At 39.7% G+C, this 19038-nt stretch overlaps 1 protein-coding gene across 1 annotated transcript; it reads left to right on the plus strand.

Annotated features, from left to right (window-relative positions):
* The first annotated feature begins 103 nt into the window (after positions 1 to 103).
* On the plus strand, positions 104 to 14200 carry LOC109478595 (NADH-quinone oxidoreductase subunit B-like). The gene is made up of 7 exons (XM_019780261.1): positions 104 to 119; positions 1484 to 1526; positions 2843 to 2911; positions 3405 to 3516; positions 11213 to 11392; positions 13201 to 13336; positions 13722 to 14200. The coding sequence occupies exons 1-7, from the start codon at positions 104 to 106 to the stop codon at positions 13817 to 13819; spliced, it is 654 nt and encodes a 217-aa protein (XP_019635820.1). The 3' UTR covers positions 13820 to 14200.
* Positions 14201 to 19038: the final 4838 nt, after the last annotated feature.

A 19038-nucleotide genomic window follows, 5' to 3' on the forward strand; every position in this document is an offset into this window, starting at 1 on the left:
TACGAATCATGTTATTTGTGGTAATAGCGAATCGTAAAGATTATGAAAAGAAATTATATAAATTTTGATCACATGACCTCTGCAGAGGTCACAGAGATCCAACATGGCGGCGTTAGGATGTAAGTACTACGCAGCTTCGCAAACTTTCTCACTTTTCTCCTCTTTCTTTGATCATCGTGTGTATATTTGTAACCCAGACTGATCTTTGAGGTCATATTTAACCGTTGATGGTAGGGGATGTGATGTAACTTATGCGTTATCCACCAAATAGTTGAATGTTTACTGGGACACCGGCTAGGGTCAAGAACAAACTACGTACTATTATATATTATTTTGTAACGTATAACGTAACGGGTCCTTGGTGCGATCTTTTACATGTGAAAAAGTAGATAGTAGGTTATCCATAGGTTAAAAATAAGCAATTCATTTGTCTGTCTGTAATTCTCTATTGTAACAAACAAATTATAGATAAAGATATGAAAATAAATTTGTGTAAGTAAAAAGTTGTTAGTGCTGTTATGTACATGTAGAGCCAGAAATGTCTATAAAACGTCTAACGGACATTTAACATTCTCGAAAGTTCTGCATATTTTTTAAACATATTTTGTAAGAATGTCTTTCCCAGGTCTTTACAGGGTCTTTTTGGGGAGGACTTGCTTGTTGTGTTTTCCATTGTTCATGAGGCGTCTGTTAGAATGTCTTTAGAAAAAAAGTGTGAAAACTGGCATGCATATGAAAAGCACTGCACAAAGCCAAGACAATTTATAGGGGAGGACACCATTAATTAATAGACAGATGCTAATATCTTTATAAGTGTGCATTGTGCTAAACAAAGGACTGTCTCCTAGGGGTGTCCCTACCTGACGTGTGAAGAGACTATGGATATGAAATGTCCACCTTGGGTTATTTCGATGTTGTTTTTCAGTAACTATGTCTACTTAATGTTCTCCCGACTGGCCTTTGTTCAGCAATGTCTAAATCATGTCTAATGTCCGTTAGACGTTTTATAGACATTTTTGGTTCTACACATATATCAGGGCTCGAAAATATATAATTTTACATTTTTTCCACGCACCCGAACCAGTGCAGGTAACATTGAAACTACAGCTCAGAATTTAGGAAGTATGGATCATACTAAAAAAAATGACATAAAACATCGCCATTATTTCTATCCACATAATTTAAGATGTAACTATTGTAAGTGGTACTATAGTCAATATGCACAAATACAAGTGTACATACCGGTACTTCTATGAATGCATTAAATCTGCAGATGCAGGTTAGGTGCGGTTAGAGACAGTCAAAAGATGGCGGTGAATGTTTGATTTGAAAGCCTGTAGATTGTAGGTTGGTGGGAAACACTTGTCAGGGAAGGAATTCCAAAGCTTGGCCGTACGGGGAAAAAATTATGCACTAGTAGTACATGTAGTATACTATAGAGTCAGTACATGTTGGGATAACCCATGTTTTTCTTTACCAACAGTCCTGCGGCCTGGTGTCTTTGGAAACCTAGCAGTTCTCCAAAGGTAAAAACATGTTATCAACTGTTACTAGCTAAGTGTGGACAACTTTGGCATTTTCCATTTTCAAACTGTTTTTTTACTATACTATTTTTCCATTTATGCCAGTATGAATGAATAGATAGATAGATATTAGTATATATTATTACCTCCGGGGAAGGAGATATCCTTCCGCGAGGAGGTTTTACTATGGTTCGAAACATTTCTGTCAGCAGCTGTTTCTCGCGATCGGCTGGACGGATTTGTCTGTGGTTCGGTATACGTATTGCTATTGGGCTGCAGATGATGCAGAACGTTTTTGTTTAATTGCATATGTGTTTATGGGCGTCGAAATAAAAGGTTTTTAAGTGCTCCGGACACCCCCGCCATGCTGAAAATGGTAATTACCATGTTGTTAAGGAATGGGGCGGTTGCAGTTTTGGGTCTTAGCATTCAAAAGGGGTCAAACAGAGGGGTGTCTGGTTCCGATAAAAATTTTGGGTGACGGCGCAGCAATGACGGCGCGGGATGACAGCGGGGGTAATGGCGCGGGTGACGGTGCAGGCTGTCAGACTGTGAGACACGTTAATCAACAGTCCATACCGAACCAACCGTCAGTAGCCATCAAACACATACAAACATATTACGCACATAACTTTCATACTACACACAAACAAATAACCTAAACCAATAGAACACAAAAAAACCCGGAGGTTTGAAATCTACGATTTCCCTTGTAACTATTATTATAAGTTATATAATTTAGTAATATACATGTAAGTATAGCGAATAGTAGTACATGTAATTAATAAAAGTAATTACAGTCAACGTGTGTACAGTGACCACCTTTACATAAGGACCACCTGGCCATATGCATGATAATTGTTGCCACTTTTTAGTGGTCACTCACTGTATATAAATTGTTTTTCCCTTTGAGTCAAGTAGTAAGAATTCCAGTACATCACACTCACTCACTATCCAGGGTTAGATTATACTGCTGCTGTTGTCCCTTCCACAAGTCGGCAGCAGTCGGCTAGTGCCTAGTGGTACTGGTAGTGGTATATAGTGAATGATATAATTCAAGTCCGTTCAGTGGTTACTATAGGCAGGTTGTGTATACATTATTCACAACATCCTTACTTGTAAGTAGCATTACTTTCCCTGATGAAGATGACAGGTCACTAAAACGTCAGCTATTGTTAAACAAGTGGTTGTGAATAATTTTAATTATTCACAACATAGCAAATCATGGAATTTTAAAAGCAAAGTTCTTAAAAGAACTTTGCTTTTAAAATTCCATGATTTGCTATGGAAATCGTGACGGATGTTGTGTTTTGTTCCAGACACGTGCCCACAGCCTGCCAGGCCATCAGAACTGTTCATGACAGCAAGTCTGACCAGGCACAGAGCAGGTACGGCAGTAGTTTTTCATGGTTACTACTCAGGGCTCAAAATACTTGTTTTCTGGTATGTGCAAAATTGCACATTGGCAAGAATTTTAGGTGCAATTTGAAAAATTTATGTGCAAAAAGGTTAGACATCAAGGTAATAAGATATGCCAAAAAACAGTTACTCAAGCAACTGGATATGATTTTGGAAACAGATTAAAATAAACAAAGTAAAAATGAAAACTTCATTGTTGATTAAAATCAACAAAGTAAGAATGAAAACTCCATTCTTTATATATCCTGTTTGTGTGTGTGTGTGTGTGCGTGTATGTCTGTGTGTTTGTGTGAGCAATTAACCTATACAAAATGCAACAATACCACACAGCCTGAATGCTACTATCTCTGCCTGTTCAACTGGAATAGTTTCAAAGCAGGATAAGTAAGGTGTGGAAGTCTGTCATTTATGATGGGCTAAGTTGTTAACATATGGATTATAACATGATGATTTTGTTGTCAGAATACGCCTGGTGCCAACAGAAGACACGGGTGCGGTCACCCCGGCTCCCAAACCCAGCGATGCCGAGTTTGTGGTGGCCAGGCTGGACGATCTGGTCAACTGGGCTCGCAGGGTCAGTCAGACTCATGCTGTTTCTTTCCATAATGTTAAGTTCATCCAGTGCAGGGCTCAAAATTCGTTTTTATGTTTACCGAAGGAAAACATATTGTTTTTACTCAGTTTCTTCCTCTTCTTCTTCTCCAAACAGTAACCTCTGACCTGACCAATAACATGATTTGTTGACATCTGTCACCATGGTGACTGGTGTTGGGTTACATAATGTTGCAATTTCATGGTCTGTTCTGCTTCTATCACCATATACTAGTAGTACATGTATGTGAATGTGTTTGAGTAAGAATTAACAGAGCAGATCATGTCCGAAGGTAAACATTATGCATTTGCTTTGCAAATGTTACTTCTCTAGTTATTATTACAATTCCCTAGACTGTGTGTAAAACTAGCAGTGCAGTTCCTTTTCCACTCACTAGGTGGTGTTTTGTCACACAATACTTATAAAGAGATTCTTTATTGACACAACAAAAAAGTACAGAGACTTTTGTATGGTCTTCTACAACTTAACTAAAGATCTAACAAAGCTAAATACATGTGCGGATAACGTCATCTTACGTACAGAGTACATGTATGATGTAACAATAAAGGTTAACTATTCTCTAACATGTGTTCTCTAAGATCAAAACATTCTTTAGTGTATTTTCCTATTTGAACACTGTATTGGTTATCTCCCCTTAGAATGTAGTTGCATTTATGTATAGGATCTAATATATTGAAATCAATTGAACAAGCGGAAAGAAAGGTGAACAGCAATCGGCGCTTATCATTGTATAGTGTACAATCCATTATAAAATGGTGCTCATTTTCGATCAAGTTTGGACAAAATGGACAGAACCTTTGGTCATTTGGTATTTTCTTGTATCGACCTATTTCTATGTTTAATTTATGACAACTAATTCTTAGTTTTGTGATCGCTTTTCGGATATCTAGATTGTGTATACTTGAGAGGTATTGTTTTTGTCCATAGTTTTCCTTTAATGCGGTATAAACAGAAAGTTTTGCGTTGTTACTAATAGAATTATACCATTTTTGTATATATATATCTTGAAGGCGGGATCGTAATTGATTGGTTATCGTATCCACTTGGTATGACCCGGGGTTCGTCCAGAATTGTCCAAGACCATTGTAATTCAGAATGTCGTTTACGTGGTTAAGCCAATCGTGTTTGCCAGAATATAAAACATCGTATGCTTCACGAAGTAAGGTGTCTTCGGGCAAGTTTACAAGACGATGCCAGTATTTTATTAATTGTATTTCAGTATCTATTATTATTGGAAAGGTTCCTAGTTCTCCACGAACACCATCATTTGATGCTTTTGTATTAACTCTAAGTAAAAATTTTTGAAAGTTCATATCGATGGCATCAAATTCTGGAATATGTTGAGAAAGATGTATATTTTCAATTGAAAAGTTGTCGTTTTCTAATTTTAGCCGAGACGCTAGATTAAAAAACATGTCCTTATCTGTCCTTCTTTCAAAATGGATCACATATGTATGGGCACAAGTGGAGCTTAAACTCTTTCTAACCGAAGCAGGAATGTTTTCATCAAGACTAAGTTTCTCTAATACAGCGGAGAAAACGTTTTTTGGTGTGGATTCTGGAATACGCGTAGAAACATTAAGTTTTAGTGTTTTAGATGTTTGGTCGAAACAGGTTAATTCGGATCCATATAGAAAAATCGGCTTCACAAATTTGTTGAAAAGGCTTTTTGCTAATTGAATTGAAATGTTAATTTCAGAAAACAAAAGGGATTTAAGTTTGAATAACGCTCTCATTGCTTTAGTTTTTAAATATTTTCTGGCGGTTTTAAATTTGCCCGAAGACGTGAAAGGTATACCGAGATAAGTGTAGCTGTCGGTAACTTCAATTTCCTTTCCATATATATAGAATCTATTTAGACGTTTGTTTGGTATTCCCTTCGCGAATATAAGAACTTTGGTTTTAGTTACATTGACACTCAATTTCCATCTATTGCAGTATGTTTCTAAATTGTTTATACAGTTCTGTAGACCTTCTTTAGACAGTGAGATTAGGGCGAGGTCGTCCGCCCAAGATAAACAGTTAAGTGATGTAGAAGTTAAAGTTGCAGCGTCACATTTGTTTGGATCAAAACATGAAGGCAGGTGGCATTAATGAAAAGGTTGAATAATAAAGGACTAAGATTGCACCCCTGTCTTACCCCACATGTGGAAACAAAAGGATTCGACAATCCGTGTTGTAGTCTAACAGCATAATTAACATCAAGGTACATAGACCGCAACACATTGAAAAAATTTCCACCTATACCATAATGCGACAGTTTGTAGAATAAACCATCACGCCAAACACTGTCAAAAGCCTTCTTCATGTCGACGAAACAAACGAATTAATTTACCTTCTTTTTTTGTGTGTATTTGTCAATGAGAGATTTAAGGATAAATACATTGTCTGAGGTTCTGCACTTTTTTCTAAATCCAAAACTGTGTATCATTTAGTATGCCTTTATCTTCGACAAAGTTTTGTAGTCTAGTATTCAATAATAGAGTAAATAATTTTGATAAACAGCTTGAGATGGCGATTCCTCTGTAGTTGTCAGCATTAGATTTGTCGCCTGATTTGAAAATTGGAGTGAGAATACTTGTATTCCAGTTAGATGGAACTTGCCGTTTGATAGAATTGTATTGAATAATGTTACCAGTGATTGGCATAGCTGTGCTGACCCATGTTTTAACATCTCATTTGAAATGGAGTCTATGCCGCATGCCTTTCCAGATTTCAGTGATCTTAAACCGTTTAAAACTTCTTGTGGGGTGAAACGAAAGTCTAATAAATTTGGTGTGCAGTCGTGTGAATATTCTAAATGATCACAGACCGTTTTTTCAAAGGCAGTGTCAAAACTTGTATTTCTCACTAGGTTGTTTAAGTCTTGGAAATGGTTTATCCATTGTTCAGCTGTAATGGTGGGATCTACAGAGCTCTTATTGTTTTTCCGCTTACTTCCGTGTCTAGGCAATTTAGTAATGACCAAAATTCTTTAGGGTTTTTCTCATTCAATGATTCCAATTTCTTCAAAAGCTCAATCTTATAATAACGTTTCTGTTGTTTTATCACTTTTTTGTATTCTTTCAGAGTACTAAAATATCTTGATCTATTATCTTGTGCCCAAGGATCTTTTTTCAAAATAGACGATTGTCTTTTTAATCGTTGACGTAGGGACCAACAATGTTGATCAAACCATGGTTTGTTTTTTTTAACATGAACAGTTTTGTTGTTTTGTGTTTGTCTATGGCGTTTTATCTTTAAAAATCTTTTTGAAACCTCCAGTAGAATTTCTGTAAAACTTGTAACGGCGTTTTCCGCTGAAGTAATTTTTTCTGGCAGAAATCACTCAGTTTAGAACGTGTATCGTTATTATTCAAAGTATTTAAAAATAATTCTTTTGATTCGTCATTCCAGAGATATTGCACTGGCTTTGGGTTTACATGACTACTATCTTTCAAGACAAGGGGAGAGTACTTTGTCGACATGGAAAAGGAGATATGACAGTGATCGGAGAACGGTGATATGGAGCTGACATTCATATATTGAATATGATTTAGCAAGGGCCTTTGAGTAATGCAGAAGTCGACAACACTTGAACCATTATAATGATAACAAGTAAAATCACCTTTGAGGTCCCCGGCAAATCTGCCATTCAAAATGGCTAAATCTGCTGAAGAGCACAATTCTATAAGACAATTTCCATAATTGTTCACTTTACAATCCTTATTGTTTCTGTTTTTTATATCAAAAGGTATGTTTGTTTTGGACTCATTGGAGGTGTCTAGATCAAAATATGCTTCTGTAAGCCGTCCTGTTCTCGCATTTAGATCGCCTAGTATTACTATGTCACCAAGATTAGAAAATTTGCAAATTTCCTTAGATAGTATATCAAATGGATCATGCTGCGACGACTTAGAGAATTCAGGGGGAATGTATACGTTACAAAGAAATAAGTCATTTTCAAGACCGAAAAAATTTTTGTCAAGTTTGCACCAAATACAGTCAGTTGAATCACTTTCTAATTTTTGAATCCCCTTTCTGTACGCGCTTTTGAAAATAGTGGCTACCCCACCCGAGTTTCGCTTTGCCCTTCTACTTCTATTTCTATTGCTACTAAACAGACTATAACCTGGTATATCGAGTTGTACATAGTTGTCTGCCCAGGTTTCTTGCACACATATAAAATCACTATTTTTAAAATAAGAACAAAATTCTACATCATTGAACTTTTTACTACAACTACCTTGAATATTCCAAGTGGAAAAAACTAAGGCTGATTTTTTCCTCATCTCCTCTAATGTATTGAAGGTTTTTTTTTACAGCTGTATGAAGCACGTTGCTAGTATATGAAAATCATATAAGAATAAAGCTAAAGTATACTATACAGTGTTATTTGTCAAGGACCTTCCTATGTAAAGTCCTTGCTCTTGTCAAGAGGGATAAAACTTAACTAATAGTAATAAACACGTGTTATAAACTATGTAGACTCCCTTACGTGATTGTCAGGCATCATTTGAAACACAAGGATAGTATTACCTTGATAACCGTGTAGTATCTATGGTACAAGAATGTCCCAGACTTTCCGTAGTCGCTTTCCTAGTTGTTTCCACTGTTTGACGTGATGTGGGATGTTTGCTGTCGGTAGCCAGGCAGGTCTTGCGACTGTTGTGGTGCTCGGAGTCTGGTCAATGCTGGACGGTTGGCGTGTCGGGTTCAAGGCTGGCAGTTGACTCCTTCTCCTGTTGACTGGAACGGGGCTAGTGCCACTCTGTTGTCCTCTGATCATCCCCCGATCGTGAGTGGGTGTGTTGTGCGTGCCCATAGGCCGGGGTTGCCACTTCCACGGGGCGTACTGGTTGGGTACATGTCTGTTGGACTGTGAGTTTGTCCAAGCGGGCTGTTGTCTCGCTGTTTTAAAGGCCAGGTACTTGATTCAGTGTACGGATGACGTCTGACACAAGCAGCTTTGTGCCGCTTCTGGGGTCAATGTGAATCTGGTCAGGCAGATACAGGCGTCGGTCCTGTGTGAGTTTTCTATGTTTTATGTAGGTGAAGTTGCCGTTGCGTGATAGTTTCAGAATTTCTTGGTTGTACTCCTTGATGTTCAGGTTGAGAGTGGTGTTGCTGTTTGGCCCTCTTTGTAGGACTTGGGAAACTGCTACTTGTGCATTCGGAAATGCTACCTTTGTCGCATCCATCAGTTTTTGTGTGTTTTTCACAGTTTCACTTACGGAGTCCTTTCTGTGTCTACTATTGTCTAGGTCATTAGAGCCGACATGTAGTATGACGAGTTTGGTTGATGGATCCTTCATGAGTTTTACACTGGCAGTAGCTGACACAACCGTGCTGTTCCTGTACATCTTAGTGGGTTTATCCCGAAAGGCACGCTGAACGTCAACATCTCTGAAGATGGAGTCGGCAAAAATACGTACTTCAAAGCTGTCATTGTTACCGGGAGACTCTTTGGCGCCGCTGACTGGCGAGGGCAAGTCGGAGTTCTGGTTAACAATACCAGAAGGTGCGATTTTGGCGTCGTTCACAGTTCGTGTGGTGTTGATAGGTGCGCGACTCTTGTTATCGTGAGTGGTGCCCGCGGAAGGTGCATTGTTCCCTTGATTAGCGACAGTGCCCCTGTTGTGATGGATAGCAGTCGAGGAAGTGTTACAATCAGTAGCTTTGTTATGCGGAGGTTTCTTTTGATTAATTCCTGGTTGTGTGTTGTCTTTAGCGATTGTACGACACTGGCAAGATTCGAGCTTTGTCTCCAAATCTTTATATCGGAAAGGAACTGTATCTCTGCATCTTGTATCTTGATGGTTTCTTGTAGTTCGGCATTTGAAGCAGCCATAGTGTCGACTTTGACGGACATGTCATGAATTCTTTCCCTCAAGAGTTGTCTATCAATCAGAGCTTCTTGTGATAACTCTTGTCTCTCCTTTTTAAGCTCTGCCCTTTGCGAAGCTAAGTCTTTTTGGGCATTATGGAGATCATTCTGTAGATTTCTGATGGCACTTTTGATGTGTGCTTCAAGTGACTTTTGGGTAGCTTCAACTTGCATAGTTAGACGTTTCATAGTTTGCGTGCAGGCTTCTTCTCTTTCTCTTTCCTTAGATTCGAGGTTTGACATCAAGTCGTCCTTCAGCGCGTTGTGCAAACCAACCGTGTCCACGAATTGTTTCTGCAGATCGTCAAAGGCAGTTTCGTTGGTTTTCACGGACTTTTCGATAGATTCTAAGCGCTCTCCTAGCGGTACTGCAGAAGGTATTGCTCGGCTTGATTTAGGTGTAGCTGCTGGGTCCTTCTCAAAAGGTGTTGTCGGAGCCACGTTCACAATCGGTGTACTGACTGGGGTGATAGCGACCCCCCGGGGTTGGATTTCTTCGTCAGGACGCGCGCCATTTTCAAAGTTACTCGACATCTGTTCATGGGTTTCAAGACCTTGCAGTGTTCTGGGAATGAAAGGTTTTACCATAGTTGGTGTTTCATCACCATTGTTGTGAGGATTGTGAGAATCCTGCATGGGTGTTGTCGGCTCGAGTTCTGTAGCTGGAAAACTGTCTATGGCGTCAAGGACGCGTTGGGCGCCATCTTTGATAGTTGACCTTGTTTGCATGTCTACCTGTGAGTTAATGTTCTTTACAAGCTCGGGATACAGCTTATCCATCCACCATTTTGTGTACTGTCCTTGAACCATCAAACCTTGTTTCTTATGGTAGAAATGTACAGACAGAAGCCGTTTACCTTTGTTTGTCGTTGAGGCGGTCTGGATTGCCATGCATGAGGTGCCGGGCGTGTCTTTCCATGTGACGACGGTTTTCTTGGTTCTCTCAAACGATTCGCCAAAGGTATCCTTGTGAGCTCCGATCCACTTCTCCAATCGGTTCGATCTCAGTTTCACCCCGCATAGCCGCGTCTTTCCTTGGTCTTCGAAGTCGGAAGAGAGGGACTCGTCCGATGGCAGCTGTCCCAAATTGGTGTTCCAGAATTTCGTTGTAGGGCTTTTCCGTCTCGGCGTCTTAGAGTTACCTCCCATTTTTCCGATTAAACTGATCTTAGGAGCATATAAAATCTTCAAACTACAGACAAAGTTTGAAATACGGATATAGAATTATCAGTGTTATCAGTATACAGCTAATAACTGACTTCACACAGCTAAAAAACCTTTAATCAGACATCAGGTACGCCTAGTAAACTGGATATAGGTAAAAGTAATTTATAACTGCTTAACAAAAACAGTGTTTTCTTGAACAATATCTGACTGCACGTTGACTAGTGCTGTGTACCTAAACCCACATTTAGGTTCAGGTACGGATTCAAGTCCAGAGGTTTAGGTTTAGTTCTGGACTCGTAAGACCGGACCTAAACCCATGACATATACAAAATTGCATGTTGGCAACCTTGCAATGTTGTATGGGCAAAACTTTGGCCACATAACATGGAGGCCACCACTTGACGATGCCCAATGGCAATGTTTTCTTCATTTTGCAATCTACGGAAGGTTTTAGGTGGTTTGGAAAGAAAAGGGGTATGTAAAATGGTCTTTTGTGGTAATAAGTCCGGACTCGGTTCTTGACTTTTAGGTTTTTTTGGACTTGAACCTAAACATTCTTACAAGTCCGGATCCAAGTCCAGTGAACCGGTACACCGCACTAACTTTGACTAATGTCTTCTGCAGAGCTCCCTTTGGCCTATGACCTTTGGCCTGGCGTGCTGTGCGGTGGAGATGATGCACATGGCGGCTCCGCGGTACGACATGGACAGATTCGGCGTGGTGTTCCGCGCCAGTCCCCGTCAGGCTGACGTCATGATCGTGGCCGGCACGCTCACAAACAAGATGGCGCCTGCGCTACGAAAGGTGGGGTCTGAGGAGCTAGTACTTGTATTTGGATACTCGGTTATTGTTGAAATCCTTTTTTTTCTGCACACCTGCACTGATGCACTAATCTTTATGGGATTTTAAAAGAACCATATCTATACAACAAATAACAGTTGTACATGTATTACAGCTAAGGCCACAGCAAGTAAATTTTATGGATGACATCCTCCGCAGATTTCAAATCTAATGCGAGCGGGCAAAAAAAAACAAGGCGTGCCGAAAAAAACAAGGTTCCTACAATGTAAAATTAATGTTGACTCAATTGTGGTACAAATGGTTTTGATTCAGTGGAAACATCACATATACACAGCCAGCATCACATATCGCTGCATCAAAGTAAGAAACAAAACATTAAATCAGAGCCTTTTCTTGTCTCCTCTCTTCCTTGCCATCCACCTTCCGGCATGGCAACAGACATCTTTGCCCATTTTCGGCATGTTAAACACTGTCAGAGGCCAACAAATTTTTTTTTTTTTCAAAATCAGGCGAAAATCAATGCGCGCGTTGATGTCATCCATGAAAATTACTTGCTGTGGCCTAAATGTATTTACAAATTTACACAAACAGGTCCTCGTATATACAACTAGGTCCAGCCAGAGTTTGTTTGTACAGTGTATATGGCAAGCTGTTCCATACAGATAATCATACAGATCTGTATTTATAACTATGCTTTACAAATCAAAATGTACCCAACAACAAAACCGATAACAGGAAATGAGAGATTTCAAACCCTGGGGACGTACTATAAGTCCTGTTTTTTCCACGGTGCTTTCATGTTCATGGTTTTCACGGTCACTTCTGTACTGCAAACTTATCATTACAGCTAAAATTATCAGTGGCTGACTTTCTTTTTCCTTCACCTGCCGCCACTGTGAACATATGGTTCCTTGAACACCTCCATTTTTCTCCGACCGTGAAATTTTGCTACCGTGAACATAAAGTGTATTACTGTGTTTAGAGTTTTCGTTGTCGGCACAACCAAAGAGATGGTCTGACGTACTTTCAACAGCCCCAGGGCAGAAAGCATGCAGGCTGAGAGCATGTTGTGACAAGACCTAATTGGATATATTGCCCAGTAACAAAGGGTGAACTCACTTCCTCAGTCTCAAGAGCAGAGCTCAGTATTATTTTCTGAAAGACCACATTTTTATTCATACAAACTTTGTGACTTTGTACAATTTTTTTGGTAAAGACTTTGTACAAATTTATAATTTGCAAGAAATTTATAATTGAGTAACTGATTAGTGCCCCTCCATGCAGACCCTTGTGTGGGGATGATGTGAATGATGCCCACCTTAAGTATGGAGTCCAATATGGGATAATAGCTGAAGGTTATTTTGGGGCTCAAAGCAGGAGGAAAAATTAAATGTTAAGGCAGAAAATTGATTTTAAAAATATAAACAACTATCCACTCACACATCACAAGCCTTGTTTTCAAGATCACCCCTTTTTCGTAGGACACCATATTAGTTAGTTAAGTTAAAGTTCTCCCCAAAACCATTTGCATGGTAGCGTATGGCAGTGCCCATCACCGTTTTGTTGCCCTTGGGCCACACATTTGTGCTATCACTACAGCAGGGGGTTAGTCCAAGTTGGTAGTGGTGTGTGTTTAACTCCCATAAGTTCTTTCTCAAATGCTGAGTGCTAAGCAGAGAAAGCAAGTCTTTTGGTATGACTCGGCCGGGGATCGAACTCACGACCTACCGAATGCAAGACGAGCGGTCTAAGTACACTTCGCCATTACGCCGGTTACACCTGACTGACTGATTGGCATTGTATTTTCACAGGTGTATGACCAGATGCCAGAGCCTCGCTATGTGGTGTCTATGGGCAGCTGTGCTAACGGAGGAGGTTACTATCACTACTCCTACTCCGTCGTCAGGGGCTGTGACAGGATCGTACCTGTGGACATCTATGTACCCGGTAGGAGTCGACAGCTCTGTGTCTCTAATGTGATGATAATTATAACTTTAGGCTACACCAATTTGATTTGTTGTTTCAGGTGCACCATTTAAAACAAAAGCTAATTACAGATCTTACTGATCTTCTTCTAAGCTTGAATCTGAAATGTGAGCTAACATCAAAATCTTACAGAAGTACTACAACAAAGATTTTATTATTTTTCTGACACTTAAATTCCAAGAATATCCTGTATACTATTATACATTTGATATGTACAAAATTACAAATATTTGGGTGCACTGGTGCACCCACAGAAAAAATTGGGTGCACAGCTCCAATTTTGGTGCACTATGTTGATTTCTACCAATGAACTTTCAAGCCAATATTCTGTGTCATCTCATTCCAGGCTGCCCCCCAACTGCGGAGGCATTACTGTACGGCATCCTCCAACTGCAGAAGAAAATCAAGAGAACAAAGACCCTCACCAAATGGTACCGCAAATAGGAGAGGAAAAAAAAAAGCAAGGCGTATCAGAACAGTGTGTGTTCTGTGCTTCAGCTTTGAAATTTTGTCACATCAAATAGTGTAACCTGCGTATAGAGTCTGGATTTATCTGAAGTATTACACATGGATATATGTAGTGAGAAACTTTTAGTGAATTTGAATTATAAAAGCAAAAACACATTGTACAGTAAAATATGTTTTGTCACGAACTGGACTGGTATGGATTTTCACAAAAGAACAGAACCTGCAACGTAGTACAAGTACAGAAATATCTTAGTACAAGCAGAGTACATCTAATCAGAACATCTTCAGTTACAAGTACAGAAAAATCTTAGAACAAGCAGAGTACATCTAAGTAGAACATCTTCAGTTACATGTACAACGTTGAGCCATTGAGTGTTGTTTGAAGAAATAAAAGTTTATGGGTGTACTGAAGAAGTGTTGCGATGGTGTTTTGAATCTTTTTTGCTTCAGGATGTAATGTTGGGGTTCGGCATGTGGCATTCCAAAATGTGTTCCATTCCAAATTATATTTTTTAATAAGGCATAGTTTTATAATGGTTAGAGTGATGACTTCATAAGCTGGCGCCCTGGGTTCCATTCCTGGGGCCAGTGTGTCTGTCTACTCCCACCTCATGTGTTTCTATAGTGTACAGTTGAAGATTTAAGGCAGAAATGGGGAAGTTTAGTGTAGCAGTGGAACGAGACCGTTTTTAGTACACCGAGACGGACCAGTGCTACCATAGATTTTTTGAATCTGCAATAACCAAAGTTTATTTTGATGTATGATAGCAAGTCTGTATGAGTAGCTTTCTCAGTGTAATCACGTGACCAAATGATGTCATCAAAATGTACCTGTGCCTTGGGACTAAATCCAAAGGGCCAGGAAAAAATATCAAACATCAATAATTCTAGGTGAAAATTGGTTTGTAGACAAAATTTAACATGCCACATTAATCACAACACAATAGATTTTTTGCCGATATTCTGCATTTTTAGGAAGTTATCCGCCTTTAAACTCCGATTTTAAGGCTAATTGTTTGTGTAAAAACTCATTGTTTACTTCCCAGAATCAGGAATTTATTCAGGCTACCTATAGGGCCTTGTGTAGCAAGTTATGTGGGCGTACCTTGGACATCAACCCACAGTACGTTTTTAACGCTTATGCCATTAACAACGTGAAAATGACTTATTTTTGGACTTTTCAGATACTTTCCGGCTAAAAATGGTTAAGTTATACTATTTATATAAGTCAAGTGAACACCTGTGGTGTTTCTGCCACTGTAGCAATTTTCGAGCGCGTTCGCGAATGGTATTCGACCGGTCACAGTCTTTGCAGAGGATTTTTCCGTGTCGACCTCATTTATAAGCATATGGTGTAAGGCAAAATCGTAACTGTTTGGGGATAAGATTTGCCATAATTATACGGCTGGCAGAGGCTGTCTCCATCCATATGATATTGAGATTGACACTGAAAAATTCACAAATTGATTTCCTTCGTATATTGCAATCGGTGTGTAAATATTCAGTTTGTTGCCATTAAGAAAAGACCAGGTTCAAACTAACGCTATCCCTGTCCTTGGTGCTGAAAGCTATCCCTACACAACGTCCCCTCCACTGTTCGTAAGAATATTACGCGGTTGCCGAGCATTTTCACCTGCCCTAACCTCATAAATCGGATCCTTTTTTCTGTAGAGACGGTTCTTACGACTCTGTAGCTTATCTGGGGGAAAATGACGGCCCCAAATAGTCCCGTTCGCCCGAAAATCCATCGTAACTTCAGTTGTTTACATGAAAAATAAAAAGGCTTTATAGTTTTGAGTCTGTTGTCCATATTTGGTCAAAGAGGTCACGTCATCATTATTGTTTCCCTTTATTATCCAATCGGGCTCGACGACTCAAACACATAGACATGACGAGAACCAATCAGCATCAAGGATACATCGGTTAATGACCGTCTGCGCCATGGATCAAAAGCGACAGTCGGTGAAATTATTGCATGTAAAAAATCCCCTCAAGTGCCTGCAGTAATTCCGTTAACTGCTAGGGGCCATCATTGACACGTGTGATGAATTGGCATTATGGCGCCTGTGGATGCTAAAGGTAAGCGTGAGGGAGTAAACTTCGTAGGGTGCACGTTCGCCAGTGGAAAGATTCTTCTGGACACCTCAGGTATGAATTATTACACTTCTAGAAAGGGTTTGGTGGAAAAACTGGAACGAAAAGTTTATGCATTTATACGTTTTATTGATGTTTGTTTCATTTTTCGTTGCTGAACATATTTTCCTTGATTTTGTTCTTATTATCAGTTCTAACCGTCCAGAAAACACCTAAACGTGAAGAATGGATCATATAGAAAATATTGCAACAACTAGTTCTGTAAGTGCTTGTGCTATTTTTACTTTAAACGCCAATGTTTACACCCATTCCTGCCTATATTAAACCCAGCATATCTACTCAGTTCGCCTGGAGGATTACGTAACTACCTCGCATGACGTAATGCGGCACCTGGACTTAATGTTTGCATATTTTGTAGCCTCGTTATCAGACGAAATCCGCTGATTTGATTGGTCCTCCTTTTAATCGAATTAATGCTCAGCAAAGACCTGTCAAATGGCCATTTTATTGAATAAGGCCATGTTGATTTGATTATATGGATGACATCCTCCGGGAACCCCAAAATTAATGCGCGCGTGCGAATAAAAAAAAGTTTTGCAAAAAAAAAAGTTGTTTTCATTATGAAATCTACGTGGTCATGAGGGTTGAGCAAATGGCACAGAATATGGTTTGGCGAATAATCTAGTCTTCAAGTTCATTTCTTTACAATTTCGTCTTTTTTCGTTCGATTTTGGCATTCTACGACATTGGTATGGTTTGTTTTGTAACTTACGGTATATTTTTGCTCATTTTGCAACTGTTTTGTACGATTTACAGTATGGTTGAAAACTTTTTTTTTTGAAACGGCCGAAAATTCATGCGCGCGCGGATGTCATCCATATAATCAAATCAACATGGCCTTATATGCACGTCTACTGCCTTATGGGAGTCAGTGGGAATAAAGGGATAACTGAGCAACCAACAACACATTTGTAACAGTGGGGGGTTCATAGGCGCGACCAACTGTCCCGGCCGATGGGTCTATACCTTTTAGCCGAGTGATTAGAGCGTCGGTCGGTGCCCTGGAGGGTCGTGGGTTCGTGGTTATCTGTTTCTACTCGCTCCTCCTGTGTCTTACACATTCAACAGCAATTGTCCTATCAGTTGAGCTGCAGCAGGATGTCACAGGTATGAAAGACCTGGATCCAAGCAATACAAGCGCGCCTCCTGTCGACTATGACTCCTACTGCAAGGTGTGAGCACAACGTTAACAAGACTCATTCACTCACTCAGCACCGCATGCTCCAGGGAGCGTCGCGCCTCCGTCCAAGTTGTCTGCCAGATGGTTCTGAAGATACCTTGATAAAATTTTGTAACTTGTCGTACGCAGGATTTTAAGTGTTAGACTAGAAAAGACATCGAAAACAGACTGGCAAATGAGGGAAAATTGAAACTTTATTATTAAAACCTTGGTGTGACAATTCTGTACATCTAAATCAAGAGTGAACGGATACTAGCTAGTATACATGTGCAATGACGTAGTTACGTGTCACCATAAAAAACAATGTAGCATACTACAGTCTATATATGTGCAAGAGATGATGCTAAAAAAGTCATGAACTGATTATGCAACAGGCTATCACTTTGTTTTGTTAGTTTTGTTAGTGGACCAGCAAGTACTTTGTTTTGTTAGTTTTGTTAGTGGACCAGCAAGCACTTTGTTTTCTTAGTTTTGTTAGTGGACCAGCAAGCACTTTGTTTTCTTAGTTTTGTTAGTGGACCAGCAAGCAACATATGAAAAAAACTGTTTGTTTGACTTTGTAGAGAAAGACTAATCTAAGTTGAAACTACTTGTAGTACTGTTCTGTTTATGAAAATGACGACAAAAATACTTTTTTTTTCTTTTTTGGTTTTTGTCTTATTGAATACCGAAGATAACCGGACTACATCCGTAGCGTAATCGGAATGTAAAAAACTGCATATTTGTAAGAAATGTTTCCAGTTGTGGGTCACCATCATATCTTTTACACGAGGAACTAAAAAAAAAACTGCGCTGTAAAAAAAAAATTGCAAACCCTTGCAGAAACCTCCAAATCGAAACGTTCTGACGTTCTAGAACTGCAAGAAGTGTTTCCAGTTGTGGGTCACTATTGCTGCTTTACATGAGGAACTAAAAAAAATCAAACTGCGCTGCAAAAACCATTTTCCAAACCCCAAAAATCAAATATCCTGGGAATTTAGAGTCCCGCAGCCCTCCTTGCTGCAATGATCATTGCCAGGAAGTTACGGGCCTTCCGGCTCCCGTCCCAGATGAGCGACGCTTGGTTGGTGCCTGGAACCGGCAACAGGATGGGGCGAACGTGCGCGAGGACAGGGATGATGGGGATGGTCTGCAGGGGAGAGATGATGGTGATAAAACTTCTGAGCAAACTGATATAACATCTGTGTCCATAATATCACCAGGGTACATAATATCGCCACCTTGAGAAAAAGTGTGCTTAAAGATATTTTTACTGCAACATACTTTTGGTATGCACTCCTTCACACATCAAATGTACATACCTAGGGTATGTTGCAGTAAAAATATCTTAAAGCACACTATTTCTCAAGGTGGTGATATTATGGACCCTGGTGATATTATGGACACAGATGTTATATTACACAACAAGCTATCACTTTGTTATGTTAATGCAAGCAATATACGTTTGACTTTGTAGAGAAGGACTATCATCACCCCCTACATATGCGCGAGTCGTAGCGAAGCCGCATTGCACAAACATAGCTAATAGAATGAATGAAAGACCTTTATTGTACATTTTTGCTCATTGCGAACTAAGTACAGGTCATGGTAAATAGCGATGGTAGACTAAAATATATCTATAGTAAAACTACATATGTACAGGTTCTGCTTCTTCTCGGTTCAATTGTAGATGTAACAGATGGAGTTTATAGTACGAGGATTATCGAGTTTCATGAGTAATAGAAAAAGCATGCTTCACCTCTGACGAGGATGACTGGCGGGGATTCTGTCCGGACTCAGTAGTGGGGCGCGGAGACTGAGCCTGCTTCTGGCCCGAATTCTCTCCGGCACTGGCCAAGGGGGTTTGGGGATCTTCCTTCTT

Source organism: Branchiostoma belcheri, unplaced genomic scaffold (assembly GCF_001625305.1).
Source record: "Branchiostoma belcheri isolate BF01 breed outbred unplaced genomic scaffold, Haploidv18h27 scaffold44, whole genome shotgun sequence".
NCBI lineage: Eukaryota > Metazoa > Chordata > Leptocardii > Amphioxiformes > Branchiostomatidae > Branchiostoma > Branchiostoma belcheri.